The 17,486-nt window shown below is 55.4% G+C and overlaps 1 protein-coding gene across 2 annotated transcripts in view; it reads left to right on the top strand.

The window, feature by feature from the left end:
• Positions 1-17,486, top strand: part of LOC111148607 (transmembrane protein 63C) — a 69,407-nt gene that overhangs the window by 50,518 nt on the left and 1,403 nt on the right. The window contains exons 11-24 of one of the 2 annotated variants that reach the window (XM_022505314.1): positions 984-1,057; positions 1,684-1,764; positions 1,880-2,003; positions 2,733-2,866; positions 4,423-4,545; positions 4,897-5,050; positions 6,196-6,302; positions 7,525-7,611; positions 8,155-8,220; positions 10,921-11,083; positions 11,319-11,424; positions 11,817-11,984; positions 14,133-14,242; positions 15,585-15,653. In XM_022505314.1, coding sequence (XP_022361022.1) covers positions 984-1,057; positions 1,684-1,764; positions 1,880-2,003; positions 2,733-2,866; positions 4,423-4,545; positions 4,897-5,050; positions 6,196-6,302; positions 7,525-7,611; positions 8,155-8,220; positions 10,921-11,083; positions 11,319-11,424; positions 11,817-11,984; positions 14,133-14,242; positions 15,585-15,653 — 1,566 coding nt within the window. Of the gene's footprint in view, positions 1-983; positions 1,058-1,683; positions 1,765-1,879; positions 2,004-2,732; positions 2,867-4,422; positions 4,546-4,896; positions 5,051-6,195; positions 6,303-7,524; positions 7,612-8,154; positions 8,221-10,920; positions 11,084-11,318; positions 11,425-11,816; positions 11,985-14,132; positions 14,243-15,453; positions 15,508-15,584; positions 15,654-17,486 lie in introns of those variants that run through there. The other variant, XM_022505315.1, reaches the window with a different exon arrangement.

The raw sequence follows: 17,486 nt of genomic DNA, 5'->3' as shown, positions 1-17,486 counted from the left end.
CCACCCCCAGCCCCAGCCCAGCCCCAGCCCCAGCCCCAGCCCTAGCCCAGACCCAGACCCAGACCCAGACCCAACCCAGCCCCAGCCCCAGCCCAGCACCAGCAAAGGAGGAGGCGTGTGGACTGTCTTGGCTCTGGCGGGGAAGGGAAACACCTTTGGCTCCGTGCTCAGCCATTCAGAGCTCCAGGAAAGTATGACCAGCTCCCTCTCTGCCAGCCGTCCTGAAGGACCGAGTCACTTTCCCCCACCCCAAGACGCAATCCACAACCCCCTGAAAGGTTACCCCGAATACACTGGCCTGCAGGCACAGAGGCTTGGGCACCCTTGACCAGTCTGGACTCAGCTGCTGTGGCCTTCCTTCTTGTCCCCAGAAGCTTCTGCTGAGACTCCCATCTCTTGGAGCTCAAGAGAGGGGATGGCTGAGGGTGACATCCTCATCCTGAGGAGAGAGCCATGGCTGAGGGGATGGCTCAGGAAGACATTTCCCACGCACAGAATAAGATGTGAAGTTTGAGGGGCTTCCCCATCCCCACCCCAGAGCCTACTCCCATCCTAACTCCCCTGCCCGTCTCACGTTAGGGACGGCCCTGCTACACAGTGGAGAGGTGGCGAGCTGGAATGAGGGCGGGGACAGGCCAAACAAAAGCATGAGCAGCCCCCTTCGGTCCCGGAGCTCTGGTCCTCCTCCCTGGCTAGAGCTGTCTGCCCCTTCTGGCTTTTTCTCCCTTGACATCAGCTCTCTGTGGCCGGGGGCCTGCAGCAGGGCCCCAGAGACGCGGCATGCCTGTGCGCAGCTGCCCCAGCGCACGGCCTGCTGACATCGGGGAAGCGGCCCAGGGAAGCTGTCATGGAGCTTCTCCACCAAGGGGCAGCCTGGTTGAGTAACAGGCCTTCTCCAGACAGTTCTGGGCCCACAAAGACCCAGACATCCGGGAGTCCCACGTAAACACAGTCTTCTTTCTCCATTTGCCCTCCCCACTTAGGTCACGAGGACGCTAATGATCACCTATGTCCCCACGGACATCCAAGACCCGGAAATCATCATTAAGCATTTTCAGTAAGTCGGTCGAGTGGGCCAAAGCATGGATTGCCTCCTTCCCGGTAACCCTGCCCAGATCATCATGTGGGTAGGAAGTAGAGTGAGAGACACCCCAGGTGGTAGCCCATCCTGGACTTGGCTCAGGATTAGCCTTCCAGAATGGGGGAGGCTCTGAGGCCAGAGCGGGGTTTCTCAAGGCAGGGGCTTTCCTGCATGGCATGAGCGTGTTTGCTGGGGGTGGGGGTTGGTGGTTATCAGTTTCTTCCTTTCCCTCATTGCTCCAACCACAGGGCCCGGCGAGCTCCTAGACCACAGTTACCTAGAACAGGTCATGTTGGGGCATCTTTGTGACCCAAGTTCCTAGCCCCAGGAGCTCATTATCTCCCATGGGCAGGAATTTCCAGTTCCGTCCCCTGGCCCTATTCTGGATCATTTGGGAAGGATGTAGCCATTCTCAGATCACCAGGAATCAGCTCTGAAATTTGACCTGAGGAGCAAGGAATCGAGTCTCCCACCCGAGAACCAGGGACCACAGGCAGCTGAGCCACCTGGCTGTGTGGGCTGTAGTTTGGGGTGGGAGTCGGGGTAGGATGACCAGTCCCCAGCACCACAGGCTGGCTCAGCGTCTGTGTCTGTGGCCACAGCGAGGCTTATCCTGGGTGCGTGGTGACCAGAGTCCACTTCTGCTATGACGTCAGGATGCTGATCGAGTTGGATGATCAGAGGTGAGTCTGCAAGGGGGGTCTCCCTGGATCTGGGGTGGGGAGTGCAAGGGGAGGGTGTGGCTCTGCCAGCCCCCCGATCACAAGATGCTTCCTCCCGGTACCTGTTGGCCAACAGGCGCCACGCAATGCGGGGCCGGCTCTACTACACGGCCAAGGCCAAGAAGAGTGGGAAGGTGATGATCAAGACCCACCCCTGCTCCCGCCTGTGCTTCTGCAAGTGCTGGACCTGCTTCAAAGAGGTACCCAGCCCTGGGAATCAGGGACACAGCAGAGGAGGGGCTGGGGCACAGGGCCTCCAGCTCTGTGCAGGCCTCTGTACCCCCGGGCCCCGTTCAGATCTGCTCTGGGGCTGTGGCTCCTGGCTCCTCCTCCCTTTCTACCAAGCCCTGCCTCCCTGTGGAGAATACGGAGGAGCTGAAGCCTTTCTTGGATCCCCCTCTGGCGTGATCCACGGCAGCTTGCTCTTGCCCACTTCCAGTCTTGGATGGGAGGACCAGAGAGAACATGATAGGCTGCTGTAGGCTGCCACGCCTCGGGCTTTCAAAGGGCAAGGACAGGAGCATTTGAAGGCACCGGGCTCCATCTTATCACCCAACCGCTATGGCTAGGGGGAGGCCACAGGGCAGGACTGCACTCTAGCCAGTCCAGAAAAGAGGATCATCCCCGTTTCCTGAAAATGCCGCAGACGCATTCTGCCACTCCTCTGGGAGTCCAGCCCAAGTTCAAAAGCACCCCTGGGCCCTGCTCTTTCATCAGGGAGCTGATTTCAGAGTCATAGCCTTTTCTTGTTCTCAGAGTGGGATCTGGAAGCCCACTGGGATCCTGAGCTCTTTGCCAGGCTTTGAAGGGAGTTGGGAATGGAGCCAAGGCCTCGGGCCCATCACCTGGATGGAGAAAGGCCTTATGTCCAGGCGAGGCCTTCCTAGAGCTCTGGCTTCTCCGGCTCTGAGGGCCAAATCTCACCCCAGGTAGATGCAGAGCAGTATTATAGTGAGCTGGAGGAGCAGCTGACTGACGAGTTCAACGCTGAGCTCAACCGCGTTCGGCTGAAGCGTCTGGACCTGATCTTTGTCACCTTCCAGGACGCCAGGATGACGAAGCAGTGAGTGCCGGGGCCAGCAGCTTGCTACGCTCAGCCCAGCCCTGAGAATGGGCTTCTACTTCTCTAAAACCATCCTCTTTCACCCCCATTCCAGCCAAGGGGGAAAGGAGAGAGAACCTCCCTCCAGGTGGCCAAATTTTGACCGTCCCTCAACCCCTCAGGTCTCCTCACAGGGAGCCGCCATCTTGCTTTCTGGAGCATGTCTGAGTCCATTTCCGCACAGCCGCCAGACTCCACTTGTCTCCATAGATACCCAGGCCCCGAGCTCCCCATCCCCATATGTCCTTGCTTCAGCACAGCAGTGGTCAGAGTAGACATCTTGGTTCTTCTTCCAGGCCTTGAGAAGAATGAATCCATTTCCCCCATTATACATCACCCCTTTCCTCACCAAAAATGACATGATCGAGAAGCTGTCTGCTCTCCTGCTGCAGGTCTTCCCTAATTCATAGCCTTACAGCCTCCTTCCTCTTCTGCCCCAGCCTCTGGCAGCTCTACCTTGATAAGGAGTCGATTCAGTGCACTTGGGAATGTTCTGGAAGGATCCTTAGGATAGGGTCAAATAGATGAGAACCCAGGCCTCATCCTTTGAGGATTGTGGAGGCCCTCCTCTCTCTGAGGGAGCCTGACCATACATAACACTTTGTCCTCACCCACCCACATTGTACAAAGAAACAGCCCAGAATTTAGTCAAATACAATTGTGTGCAGTTTTGCAAGTCACTTATACTCTCCAATTTCTTGTCTGTCCAGTTTGTTTACTTATATCTTCCCTGTCCACCCCACAGAGGATTAAGAAGGGATACGTGTTTCCTTTAGTATATATGTTGTATAAAACAATATACCGATGTAAGACAATACTGTTTCTTTTCTTTTTTTAAAGATTTTATTTATTTACTTGAGAAAGAGAGGGAAAGCACGAGAAAAGGCAAAAGGAGAAGCAGGCTCCCTGCTGAGCAGGGAACCCAGTGTGGGGCTTGATCCCAAGACCCTGGGATCATGACCTGAACCAAAGGCAGACACTTAACTGACTGAGCCACCCAGGCACTCCACTACTGTTTCTGTTCTGAGACACTGTCACCCAGTAGGAAGGGTCTGAGGTTTAATTACAGAAATATGAATTTTAATCACAGAAATTTGAATTAGAAGACCAAAGTCTCCAGTGCCAGCACCTGCCCCTCTTTGGTTGTATCTGCAGGCACCTAAATTTAGTAGTCTTTTCGATTGGAATTATCTTCATAGCCCATTAGCACAGTGTCGCACACAAAAAGAACTCAGTTGGTAGCTATTAATACTAAGATGAGCTGAAATTAGTACTTCCCACAGCAGCCTCAACAAAGTGCATGTCTTTGTGCTGTCCCTGCTGTCAAGTGGAAAAGACTTTAACTGAGAACAATGTTGAAACCTCCCCCGCCCCCCCCACCCCCGGCCCTGGGAGGCATACTCGAGGCTTTGAGAATCCCCAGGAAGTGGGGCCATCTGTAGGACCCCAGCATGAGACCCCTCCTAAGCCTGTCATCCTTAGCCCCAGACCTCTGTCTCCTCCCCCCGTCTCCATAGCATCCGAGAAGATTACAAGTACATCCATTGTGGCGTGCCCCCCCAGCAGTCCTCTGTGAGCACCATTGTCAAATCCTACCGCTGGAGGGTCGCCCTGGCCCCACACCCTAAAGACATCATTTGGTAAGCCCCCGCTGCCCCTCCCCTCTCCTTTCAGCTCCTCTGAGACTGAAGAAGGGAACAGGGTGGGAAAGGAATGGGGGGCCTGTTCTCCTATGGGGCTGGTCCTTCCTGAGCACCGCAGCCTCGGCCGACCCCCAAACCCAGCCCACCACCAGGGCCTTGACAAAGGTTGTGAATGAGGGGGAAGACCCAGGGCCCAGTGTGCATGCAGGTCTGGTTGCACCAGGGGCTGAGTTAGACCAGGGCAGCCTGGGTCTCCCACTGACATGCAGGAACCCCCACATGGGCCCCATTGAAGGGCTGGGACCCAAGGTCCTAAGCATGTCTCCTTCCTCCATCCCTCCCCCCCAGGAAACACCTGTCCGTCCGCCGCTTCCATTGGTGGGCCCGCTTTATCGCAATCAACACCTTCCTCTTCTTCCTCTTCTTCTTCCTCACCACGCCTGCCATCATCATCAACACCATCGACATGTACAACGTCACCCGCCCCATTGAGAAGCTGCAGGTGCCGCCTCTGCTCGGGCCAGGCGTGGGGGCCCCAGGGAGATGAGAGAAGGACTCAGGCGAGGATGGGATGGTGGGCCCCCCTGGAACACGGCTCCTATGCACCACCAACATGGCGGGGGTGGCGGCGGTGTCCATGGTGGCTGTACTTGCCTTTGTTCTAAAGGGGTGAATGTGCAGGTCATTGCCCATCTGAGGGACTGGAGCTGGAGAGGAAGGAGAGCGGGGTGGGGGTCGCAGGCATGCTCTAGGGAGAGGTGGGGGGATATGGGTAGTCTAGGCCAGAGGGGGCTTGGAGGGCTTCTTTAGACTGGGTCCCAGCTGAGGCCAGCTGGGGGTACAAAGGGTGCAGCAGAGGGTGATGGCCAGTGTGACGGCTCTGTTCTCCCCACTGTCTCTAGAGCTGGGGGTCCACCTCCCTCACTTCCAGACACAACCCCTCTGGGCTGGGAACGCTGGACCTAGGGGAGCCAGCCCTGAAGTTAGAGGCGGCCTCTCCCTGACAGGGGGCTGCAGAGATGCTGGGCTGGCCCATTTCCAAATCCTATAGCCTCCAGGCTATCATAACGGGCCTGGAAGGCCTCCTCTTCCATATTATCCCCATCCGCATCTCCGACACACACACGCATACGCACGCACGCGCACACACACGCACGGTCAAGCCACACCACCTCTGCTGCTTGCTTCTGACCTCCCCCCCCCCCGTCAGCTTCACAGCAGGCCCCAGGGGGCACCACAGCTCCCCCGCTCTCTGCCACCTTTCACACCACATCACGTTGAAGGGACTGTCTTCTCTCTGAGCTGTGAGATGTCAGTGGCCGCAGCTGGCTCTGGCCTGAGGGCGAAGTCCCCAGAGAAAGCCCAGGCTGCCATTGCAGGGACCTCAGCAGAGAAGACCCCATGCCCCTTGAGGGCACTGCTTGGCCTTGAGGTGCCGGCCTCTGCCCACCCCAGCCAAGCAGACCCCTGGCCAGCAAGGTTGACGAAGAAGGCCACGTCCACTGCACAGCCTCAGGGAAACCAAACCTGCTGTGGGACTAAGCTTGGGGAGAAGAGGCGGGAGGTGTAGGAGAAGCAGGGGTGGCCTGGAAGGGGAAGGGTGGCAGCTCACACTGATGTCTCTCCTCCCTTCTCTGCTCCCCACAGAGCCCAGTCATAACCCAGTTCTTCCCCTCCCTGATGCTCTGGGCATTTACAGTGATATTGCCTCTGATTGTCTACTTTTCTGCCTTCCTAGAGGCCCACTGGACCAGGTGAGGTGGGGGCCTCCTCTCCCTGCCTGCTCTTTGCCCCAGCCCTAGCCCCTTCCCCTGCCCACTCTTCCACCAACCTGGTGTTGGGGTCTCCCGTCCGGCCTAAGGAATCGAACTGACGTGGGATGGCTTCGATCCCCAAAACTATCCCAAAAGACCAAGATGTATACATATACATACATATATACGTGTGTGTGTGTGTGTGTGTGTGTGTGTGTGTGTGTGTGTGTTTGTTTTTTTTTTTTTTTTTTTTTGAAAGAGGGGACTGAGTTGTCTCTGGGTCTCTGGCTTCAGGAATGCTGAGATGGGGCTGCTGTCTCAGGCATGTGCCCCTTGGGCTGCTCCCTCAGCCCCCAGCTACACACTGAAGGGAGGGAGCTGTGAGCAGAGATAGGCAGCTCAGAACTGCAGGCAGGATGCCCAGGGTGAGGAGGAGAGAGCAGAAGAACGTCACAGAGGAGCCCATGAACTCAACCTGACTACAGACCCATGTAGCCCATGTAGCAGCCACATTTTATTTAAAGATTTTATTTTTTTGAGAGAGAGAGCATGAGCATGGGGAGGGGCAGAGGGAGAAGCAGGCTCCAGACACAGGACTCTCTCAGGACCCCAGGATCATGACCTAAGCTGAAGACAGATGCTCAATGAACTGAGCCACCCAGGCGCCCCTGGCACCCACATTTTAAACGATGGGAGCTTTAGCCCTAATGGCTGGTTGGCCTTCCCCGTTCTATGGTGGCAGCCAATTGAGTGGAAAGTATTTACCACATCCTGGGACAGGTGAACCTCTTTCGCCTGAAGGCTGTGTGGGTTTTGAAAGTGATTTCCTGCACCAGAAGTTCCTGCCATCCGACCAGGCAGTAAGCCATGAGGTTGGTCCTAACAGAAACCCTTACTGGTCTTTTCTCTGGCCAAGGACATGGCTTATGTGGATTACTGAGACCCTGCAGGGATCCTGGGCATCAGTGGTAATGTCCCTCTGGCAAAGACACCAAGCACGCAGCACCTGTGTGCCCTTCCTGCCCGTCCTGTGCCCAAGGCTGACCTGACTGGTTGGTGCTGCTGCTCCCAGTGGCCGCCCAGCTCCCAGCAATCTGTGGGGTTGGCATTGGTACACGCTGTCCAACCCATTTTCGAGGCCAGTAGCCGTCTCTGTCTTTCCATGCATTCTGTAGTTATTAGGCCTCTGGTTCTTATCACATGTTTCTTTGTTCCCTTCTAGATCAAGCCAGAATCTGATCATCGTGAACAAGTGTTACATCTTTCTGGTGTTCATGGTGATTATTCTGCCCTCTATGGGACTGACCAGGTACCTCCCCTCCAAGCATCCCTCCCCCCTCAGACAGGCTCTCCCTAGAGTTGGAACCTCTTTTCTCAGATACCGGAGACCTCATTACAAATCTATTCCTCAAGTGACAGTCACTGAGCCTAGCATGAGCCTGGTGAACTTTAAGGGGTCAGCCATGAACTCTGCCTTCAAAGAGCTTATCATCCAGCGGAGGCAACAAGTCGTGCCTATCAGCTAACTGACAGCCCAAGGTGGGAAAAACGCAGGCCGAGTGTGCTGGAAATCCAAAAGAGGGAGAGAACACTGTGGGGAAAATGACTGGTGAAAGTTTGCTGGAAGAGGCAGCTTTGAGATGAGAGGCCTGAGGGTTCGGGCAGGGATGGCCCAGCATGAAGAAGGTGGAGAGGCAGTATGGACTGACCAGCTGGAACACTAGAATGCCAGAGTCTCTAGGGATTGAGTCAGGGAAGACAGAGGGAAGCAAGCCAGGCCAAGAGAGACTGAACCCCAAGACTCAGCTCACAGATACCTTAACTCAAGGGCCTACCTTGTTCTTGCTTCCAGTTTGGATGTCTTTTTCCGGTGGCTCTTTGACATCTACTACCTGGAGCAGGCGTCCATCAGGTTCCAGTGAGTACGAGAGCGCGTGCCCCAGGCGTGCCCCCATGTCCCCTGGGGCTCCCGTGGGCCCACGCCAGGTAGACACGTGTCTCCTTCATTTGCTCACACTGGTAGAGGTGGATGTACACAAAGACTGTCATGAAGGAACCTCTTAACCTTTCCCGGGCCTGGGACCCATTTGGCAATCTGGGAAAGCCCAAGGATCTCTTCTCTGAATGAAGTTTTGTAAATAATAGTAAATTTGTAGGAAATTGCCCCCACACTGTCTGCGTACCTTTCATCCAGCTCCCCCTCCGGTAACTTGCATAACTAAGGCGCCGAATCACAACCAGGAAACTGACATTATACACCCCACGGGGCTTATTCAGATTTTGCCGGTTTACTCTGAATCGATGTCTTTAAATGCACAGAATACCTGCTTTACAAAGAAAACCAATTATGCCGCAATATTGTTATCAACATTTTTTAAAAAAATATTTTATTTATTCATTTGACAGAGAAAGATCACAAGCAGGCAGAGAGGCAGAGAGAGAAAGGGAGGGAAGCAGGCTCCCCGCTGAGCAGAGAGCCCGATGCAGGGGCTCGATTCTGGGACCGTGAGATTATGACCTGAGCTGAAGCTAGAGGCTTAACCCACTGAGCCACCCAGGCGCCCCTCAAAATGTTTTTAAAAGTACACTTGTAATAAAATTCTTACTAGCACATTTAATAAGAGGACAATGCATTTTACATACCTGCGAGCCAAAGTTACATTTTATTGTTTTAGAAGCATCAGCATGAACGCCGAGACTGCTTAGCCAGCAGAACATTCCATTGGGTGGGAGGCGGGATCTTTGACGAAGGCACACACGTGTCATGTTGGACATCCAGCCAATTTTGATTTTGTCTTGTTTTTAGGTTACAAATATGGCAAATTCCAGTTTTCAAAGATGTAGTGGTGCAAATGACACGCAGGCTTTCACAGCTGGCTTTATAGGGCAAGGACCAGAATTCTCTAAGATTTTTGCAGTTTAACTCTACATAATTATGTTATGTTGGACTCTTTTTTTTTTAAGACTTTATTTATTTATTTGACAGACAGAGATCACAAGTAGGCAGAGAGGCAGGCAGAGAGAGAGGAGGAAGCAGGCTCCCTGCTGAGCAGAGAGCCCGACGTGGGGCCCAATCCCAGGACCCTGAGACCATGACCTGAGCCGAAGGCAGAGGCTTAACCCACTGAGCCACCCAGGTGGCTGGACTCTCTCTTTTTTTTTTTTTTTTTTTTTTAAGAGGAATGAGTTCATCTTCGGCTGGGTCAGTAACTTCGCTGCAGTTCATGTTTGAGAGAGAAAAGAGTTATAGGTCCATGACTCGGCTTTGATGCCATCAGGAAAGAATAGGTTTTGAAGGCGTTCTGAAGTGTATCAGGGAGCTCACAGATTTCTCCTTTCAAAGAAGCTGACGGAATTATGTAGATGGGGACACATGACAGGTGACAGAGATGCCTGGGTCAGCAGTGTGAGAACAGGCAGCATAGCCACCCACTCAGGTGACTGAGTGACTCCGAGCTGAAGCTGGCCAGCTGTGTCAAGTGCACGCCTGAGGGCAGGAACATTTCCGTCATGTAAAGTTAACGTGTCTAATTTAGCTGCGTGTTTCATAACTACCATCATTTTGAAGTGATGGTAAGTGCAAGGGTATTATCAGATATCGCTACCAACTGTACTGGGCTATGAAAATATCTTTAAGATTTTATTTATTTATTTGAGAGAGAGAGAGATAAAGAGAGAGCAGGAGCCGTGGAGAAAGGGAGAAGAGAAGCAGGTTCCCTGCTGGGCAGGGAGCCCGATGCGATGTGGGGCTGGATCCCAAAACCCTGGAATCATGACCTGAGCTGAAGGCAGACACTTAACCAACTGAGCCACCCAGGCACCCCCAGAAAATGTCTGATTTCAACTGGTGACTGGGTCACAGCCATAGTTGACATTGCTGTGGTTTGTTGCCCATGTTCTTTTTTTTTTTTTTTTTAAGATTTTATTTATTTATTTGACAGATCACAAGTAGGCAGAGAGGCAGGCAGAGAGAGAGGAAGGGAAGCAGGCTCCCTGCTGAGCAGAGAGCCCAGTGCAGGGCTCAATCCCAGGACCCTGGGATCATGACCTGAACTGAAGGCAGAGGCTTAACCCACTGAGCCACCCAGGTGCTCTGCCCATGTTCTTAGTAGAAAGAGGTGGTGCATTACAGTTAGAGGCTCGTGAATGTCAAGACATGTGTTTTCTTCATTTGTTCACATTCAAGGTCACAGACCCCCAAACTTCTCCCCACGGACTCTCTGGGGTCTGTGGGTCCTGGTCCGCACCCCTACTTTAGATCAAGCTAGAGTGTGTTTCCCAATACACCCACACTTGATGTAGACCAGCCCCATCCTTGCTCAGAAGGGTGTGCATTGACCTACACTGGGCTGGGGGCACGTGTATACAAAGCTTACTCTCCCCATCTCCACTCTCACCTTCTGCCCCTCTCCCCATCACTACCCCTACCCCTACCCTCCATTGCCTCACCATCACCACCTCCTCCCCATCTCTACCCCCACCTCTCCCCCCCTCCCCCCTCCATCCCCACCCTCTACCCGACCCATCTCCATCCCCACCCTCCACCCCTCTCCCAATGTCCCGGCCCTTTCCTTCTCCCTCCGGCTTCTATGCCCTCTTCCACCGTCCACACGGCCAGGTGTGTGTTCCTGCCGGACAACGGCGCCTTCTTCGTCAACTATGTGATCACGGCGGCTCTGCTGGGCACAGGCATGGAGCTGTTGCGCCTGGGGTCCCTCTTCCTGTATAGCACCCGCCTCTTCTTCTCCAGGTCGGAGCCAGAGAGAGTCCACATCAGAAAGGTGGGGGCCAGGCTCATGCCCACACACAGCCTTTCCCTGGGTGGGGGGGTCATGATGGGAGCCTACCAGGGCGGTGAGGGACCCGAGGTGAGAGGCGAGGTGGGCTGGGGTTGGCAGGGAGCCCGCCTCCAGACCTGAGCCACCGGGTAGCTCCCCTGGGGTAGACAAGGAGCTGCAGACGGAGCCGAGCCAAGGGAACCAGGCCGCCTCCAGTGACCCCCACCCCCCACCCCAGAGCCAGGCCATCGACTTCCAGTACGGGCGCGAGTACGCATGGATGATGAACGTCTTCAGCGTGGTGATCGCCTACAGCATCACCTGCCCTATCATCGTCCCTTTCGGTGAGTCTCCCCTCGGGCACCCCCAGAGCTGCGCACCCTCAGGCCGGGAGGAGGGATTGAGCCCCTCAACCTCAGAGCACGAGAAGGCCGGGGACAGACTGTGAGCAGAGCAGGGAGGGGCCGGGGCGGGTCAGGGGAGGTGGGACGGCCGCTCACACACGACGTTTGGTGACAGAGTGACCCTTCACCCAGCGGGTGGAATAGACTCCGGGGGGGCTCAAGGGAAAGGGGGGTCCTGGAGGTCAGCACCACGGGGCTCACACAGCCCATCCGTGGCCCTCGCTGCCCAGACAGACCTGAATCTGGCTTCTGTGGCCTGGGGGGCCCAGCCGTGGAAACAGTGGCTGAGCGTGTGTGCCCCCCTCCCCGCGCCCCTGCTCCCCGCCCCGCAGGGCTGCTCTACCTGTGCATGAAGCATGTCACCGACCGCTACAACATGTACTACTCCTACGCGCCCACCAAGCTCAACGAGCAGATCCACATGGCTGCCGTCTACCAGGCCATTTTCGCACCGCTCCTTGGGCTGTTCTGGATGCTCTTCTTCTCCGTCCTGCGGTTAGGTGGGTACCAGGCCCGCAGGCCTTCCTGCCCCCGCCCGCTTCCCGCCGCCGCCGGAGGCCCTGGGCAGCACCTGTGCTCGGGGCAAGCCGAGAAGGCCCGGGACGAGCAAGCCTGCTCACGGCTGCAGCCCCCGTCCCCGGGGGCTCCTCCAGGCCTCAGTTAGGGGTCGGACCTCAGTCCCTGCAGACCTCTGCAGCCGAGGGGAGGGCGCGGACCAGCACAGTCCAGATGGTGTGCACATGGGTTGAGGACCCTCCAAGCAGGAAGCACCACTTTCCTTCGTTCTAACTCAGGGCGGGCAGGAATATAATATTAGCTGTAGGGCCCGATTCTGGTGACGTCCTCCCCGCACCCCCCCGCCCCGGGATCCTGTGAGACGCCAGGTCTTCCAGATTGCCTAAAACCTGGAGGAGGATTCGGGGTCTGCCCCAGTGGCAGACCCTGCTCTTGGCCACACTGAGCTGCTGTCTCCGTCCCCATGGACCACACGCGAGCAGTCCCCTCTGAGGGAAGAGGCTAGCACTAACCTCTCTGCCACCGCGCAGCCTCCTGCCTTGTCCCCACACCCGCCTTTCCTCAGGGACCCTGCACCTTGAGCTCCTCAGTGGAGCGGAGAAGGGAAACCGTATTTTGTTCGTCTGCTGTCACGGCGGCAGCTGGAAACCGCTCCGCTCGCCTCCACTTCTGTGCACCCTCCATCTGTTGCCGTCTCCCCGTTTCTTAACCCCCTAGCCTTCCCCTGCCACCTAGCGAACCTCAGTTTTTTGTTGTTTTATTTGACAGAGAGATCACAAGCAGGCAGAGAGGCAGACAGAGAGAGAGGAGGAAGCAGGCTCCCTACTGAGCAGAGAGCCCGATGCGGGGCTTGATCCCAGGACTCTGAGATCATGACCTGAGCCAAAGGCAGCGGCTTAACCCACTGAGCCACCCAGATGCCCCCGAACCTCAGTTTTTTAAAAATCGTTTTCCTCCTAAGTATAAAAGACCATATATGTTTATTATCGAGATCTGAAAGCCCCGTCTTCACCCCCAAGCCTGCCGTCTGTCGCTCTCGGACCTCACTCTGTGCACACAGCCTAGGGGAGAGGCCGGAGCAGGAGAGGGCTTACTGGTCTATTCTTAATTTTCTTTTTTTTTTTTTTTTAAGATTTTATTTATTTATTTGACAGAGAGAGATCACAAGTAGGCAGAGAAGCAGGCAGAGAGAGGGGAGGAAGCAGGCTCCCTGCTGAGCAGAGAGCCCGATGCAGGGCTCGATCCCAGGACCCTGAGATCACGACCTGAGTTAAAGGCAGAGGCTTTAACCCACTGAGCCACCCAGGCACCCCTGTCTATTCTTAATTTTCAAAACCGTCATTTCCCCGTCATAGCGTCCCGTTGTGTATCCTGAGTCTCTTCCCTCACCATAGCGTTCTGTGGGATTTCCGGTGTTACCGACATCCCGTGTGAGCACGGGCCTTGAGCGAATTCCACCCGCTTCCGTCAGCTCTCCGTGGTGGGATCCCGAAGCTCTTGGCCATTTTTGCTCTTACAGAAACACAACGAGCAACAAGCGTCCTTATGGGCTAGCCTCTGACGGTAAAGACTGACCTTTAATCTTTACCTCAGTAGAAAACTGGCATCATAAAAAGGTCACCAAATGTCCCCGAGCGACATGTAAGTGACTTGAATTCTGGATAGCTCTTCAGTGCCACTAGCACAGGTGAGGGCTGTGCGGGAGCTCGCAGGGACCAGCGTGGCTCAGAGACCGTGTTTGGGGGCAGCAGCACGAATGCGTGACCTGGAGTGACTGCCCAGAACTGTGATCTGGGACGACGTATGTAAACTGACAGGTTGAGAAGGACGCATTTCCTGGACACTTGAGTGGACTGGATACTTAAGGCAATTAAATTCTGTCACAGAATCCATAAGACGCCAAATTCCAAACTGGTCCCATAGCACAAGGGACGAGGTCACTGTCAGGTGCATTGACTGCAGTTGCTAGGAGGAGGACTGGGGCAGGGGCCTCTCTGCCTTGGACTCAGAGCCCCCACAGAGGTGCTGAGGGGGGCCCCATGGGACCCGGCATCTCTGCTGGCAGACTTCTGCCCACGGCTCTGGGCCTCAAGCACCAAACCCCACGCATGGCCTGTTCTTCTCCTCGGCAGGTACACTCCACACCATCACCTTCTTCTCCCTGTCCACGCTCATCTTTTCCATGGTCATCGCTTTCCTTAGCACCCTTCTGGGGAAGCTCCAGGGGGTATCTGACTATGAGGTGAGTTACCCTTCCTTTCCTCCATGCGTTCTTGCTGCCCCCTGCTCCCTCACACTGAGCCACGGCTCTAGGCTACCTCCTGACCTGTGTACCCAGGGCACCAGACATGAAAGGTTCCCTTGCATGGCCCAGGCACCGTCCCCCTCGCACAGTGGGGAGATTTAAAAGACAGCTGTCCTCTCCTCCTCTCCTCCCCTCCCTGCCCAGCACCACCTCCAAACAGCGGGCAGCTGGCACTTCTCTCCTTTGGTGCAAGCCTGTCCAGCCACTGAGCTGTGAGCACCGGTGGATGCTTGAGGCAGAGAAGATGGGGTGGGGGTGGGGGGGATGGCTGTGGAGAAGGACGATGCCCTGGGGAAGGGGGGGGTAGTTATCACACTTTCGGGAAGCCCAGGCTATTGAACTTGAGGCCTGGCTCTCGGGACCCCATGATTCCTTTGGCTCTTAGCCAGCGGAGCCCGGCCCCATAGTTAGAGAAGGGAGACAGTCCCTGCCTGCTGAGATCCATGCCGACAATGCTGTGTGCCCTCCGTGGGCATTTCCCAATGTGGCATGTCTCTGTGGCCGTGCTAGAATGATTTCTGGGAACTAAAACTTTTTTTTTTTTTTAATTTTTCACGGTTATCCATTTTTCTCTTGGTTCACATTTATCTATTATTTCTGCTTATGTCAACGAATGCGGGTTTTCTGTCTATAATAATAAATTGTCTTTTTAAAATGAAGGTACATAAAGAAAAGGAAGGAAGTTAATTTAAAGTTCTGGTATCCTGCTGAGTCAAAGGAGGGAGCCTCTTGGAAGAGGATCCTTTTACTTTGAGTGGCATTGTGTCTGGTGACCCTGGGCTCAGACCCCCACGGCCCTCTCTGTCCGGCCCCGCTTCCATCCCTGGCTCGAGAGCCATAATGAACTAGAGTGGACAATGCCTCCAGCTCTGTCTTCCCCATCCAACAATGCCATGCGGTTTGGTGGCCCACGGGTCCACTCTAGAGAAGGGAGACAGCAGGGGCTCTAGACCGTGACGTCGGACCGGTCCCAGAGAGAAGGGAACCCAGGGGAGGAAAGAAGAGACAGTTGAAGTCAAGGCCTTTCCGAGAGTCCAAGCAGGCTCCTATTTGAATCCCAGCCCCACCTCTCCTTACTTCCCCCCAGTGTGGTTCTTGGGGATGGAACATTCCAAAGGGCCACCAGCATCCCGGGCCTCTCTCTGCAGGTCTGGGAAAACAGAAGACGGCGTTGAGCGCCAGGGGAGCCAGAGGCCCAGGTGCAGATCTGGGGAGGGAGGGAGCAGAGGGTGGACACCCCCATTCCGTGACCCTCCACATCTCTCCCCCACTGCTGCAGCCCGAGGAGGAGATGGAGACTGTGTTCGACATGGAGCCGAGCAGCACCTCCTCCACGCCCACCTCCCTTGTGAGTCACTGCCTTCCCCCTGGGGGACAGGTGGGGGGGGACCTGCAGGAATGGGCTACTACAGCCGCAGTGGGGGGTGGCGCCGGCATTTAGTGCCCACCCCGGGGACTGGCGGGGGGGGAGGGCCCGGGCTCCGTCCCCTGACCCAGCAGGACTTGGCCCAGGTGAAACTGCTGCCGTGGCCGTGGCTGAAGGGATGGGAAGACAGAAGAGGCCAGACATTGTCTAAAAGGAACTCAAAGAGGAAGAGAAAGGTCAGGGCGGGCCCAGCCACAGCGAGATCAGTCATATAGACACAGGGACGTGCTGGGGCTCGGCCTCAGGACCGAAGGCTGCCTCCAAGGGCACAGATGCCGGGCCGAGCGGCGCGCCCAGAGCGGCAGGAGCGATCGGAGGCCTGCACTGAAGGGTAAGGCAGCAGCAGCGCCGCACGAGCGAGCCCCTCAGCGGGTGAAGAAACGAGGAGGCCAAGTCAGAACGAGGGGGCCTGGCAGGCTGGCCTGTTGGCTCCCTCGCCGTGGCTCAGCCTGGAGCGTCCCGCGCGCTCGCCCACAGCCCTGCCTCCAGTGTGGATGCAGCGCCACCAATGTCTGCTCTGAGCTGGGTACCCCGACGCCAGGGCGCCTTGCAGGAGCGTGGAAGAAAGGGCCCCAGCCAGCCTGAGCACTCAGGGAAGGCTTCCCGGAGGAGGGAACATCTAATCCGACTCTAGGAATATGGGAGGAGGGGTTGCTAGGTAGACTAGGATGTGGGGGAAGAGCGTTCAAGGAAGAGGATCAGCCTGTGCCAAGGCCCGGAAGAGAGAATCTGGAGCGTGTGGGCACCGGAAGACAGTTTTCGGCGTGGTGGAAATGTGGAGTGGGCAGCAGGGCCCAGAGGGGTGGGTGGAGAGGAGACAGGGCTCTTGGGTCGCCGCAGAGCTGGGGGAAATGCACAGACCCAGCAGTGGCGGACATGCCCAGCCAGGCGCACAGAGCAGTGGCTCAGCCTCACCTCCCAGGGGGGAAAAACCTCCAGACAGGCAGATTTCCTGCGGGAGGTGATGGGAGAATGGACGCCCATGTTGGAAAGTCGCCATCAGAGCAGGGGCCTCTCTTGAGGTAGCATCTCTCCCCAGGGGCCCTCACAAGACGACCCCTCTGGAATCTTCTTAGGAACCTGACTTTGCCATTCTCAGTTCCAAATCCTTAGGATAGGATAGACCCACACAGTAGGGGGTCTTTGTCCTTCTTTTACAAATGGGGAAACTGAGGTTCAACACGGTCAACTAATTGAGACCCCAGGGCATTACTGAGAAAGGCAGTGGCAGTACAAAGTTTGAAGTTGCATTCTGAAGCTTGAGCTTTTAAAAAAAAAAAAAAATCACCGGAATTGATTTTCTTATCTTTCATGACAACCACGGTCATATCTGAACACTGCAGATAATTATGGGGGAAAAAACGGAGAAGCAAAACCAAGAAAATAAAAAGTTCATAATTCCACCACCCAGAGATGACTATTGATAACTTACTGTCAGTTCTCTCGGGTATATATATAATTTTTGCTAAAATGAAATGATACTCTTCATACCATTTCATAATCTGCATTTTTAGTTAACAATCTCCATCTTTCCACACACATAAGTTTCTATGTCTTCAAATACTCAGCCCATACTCGAGTCACCCTAAGTGTTCCAGAAATATCTTTCACCAAGCATATCCAGACCAAGATCCAGTCTGGGCTCCGTGCTGGATGCGTCTGGTCCCTGTGTGTGTTTATTGCCTGTCAGAGAGACCCAGCCAGTGGTCCTGAAGAATTCCCCACCTTCTGGGTTTTTCTGGCTATTTCTTTGTG

This window comes from Enhydra lutris, unplaced genomic scaffold (assembly GCF_002288905.1).
Source record: "Enhydra lutris kenyoni isolate GAN:26980312 unplaced genomic scaffold, ASM228890v2 scaffoldscaffold20, whole genome shotgun sequence".
Taxonomy (NCBI): domain Eukaryota; kingdom Metazoa; phylum Chordata; class Mammalia; order Carnivora; family Mustelidae; genus Enhydra; species Enhydra lutris.
This window is presented reverse-complemented; position numbering and strand designations above follow the sequence as displayed.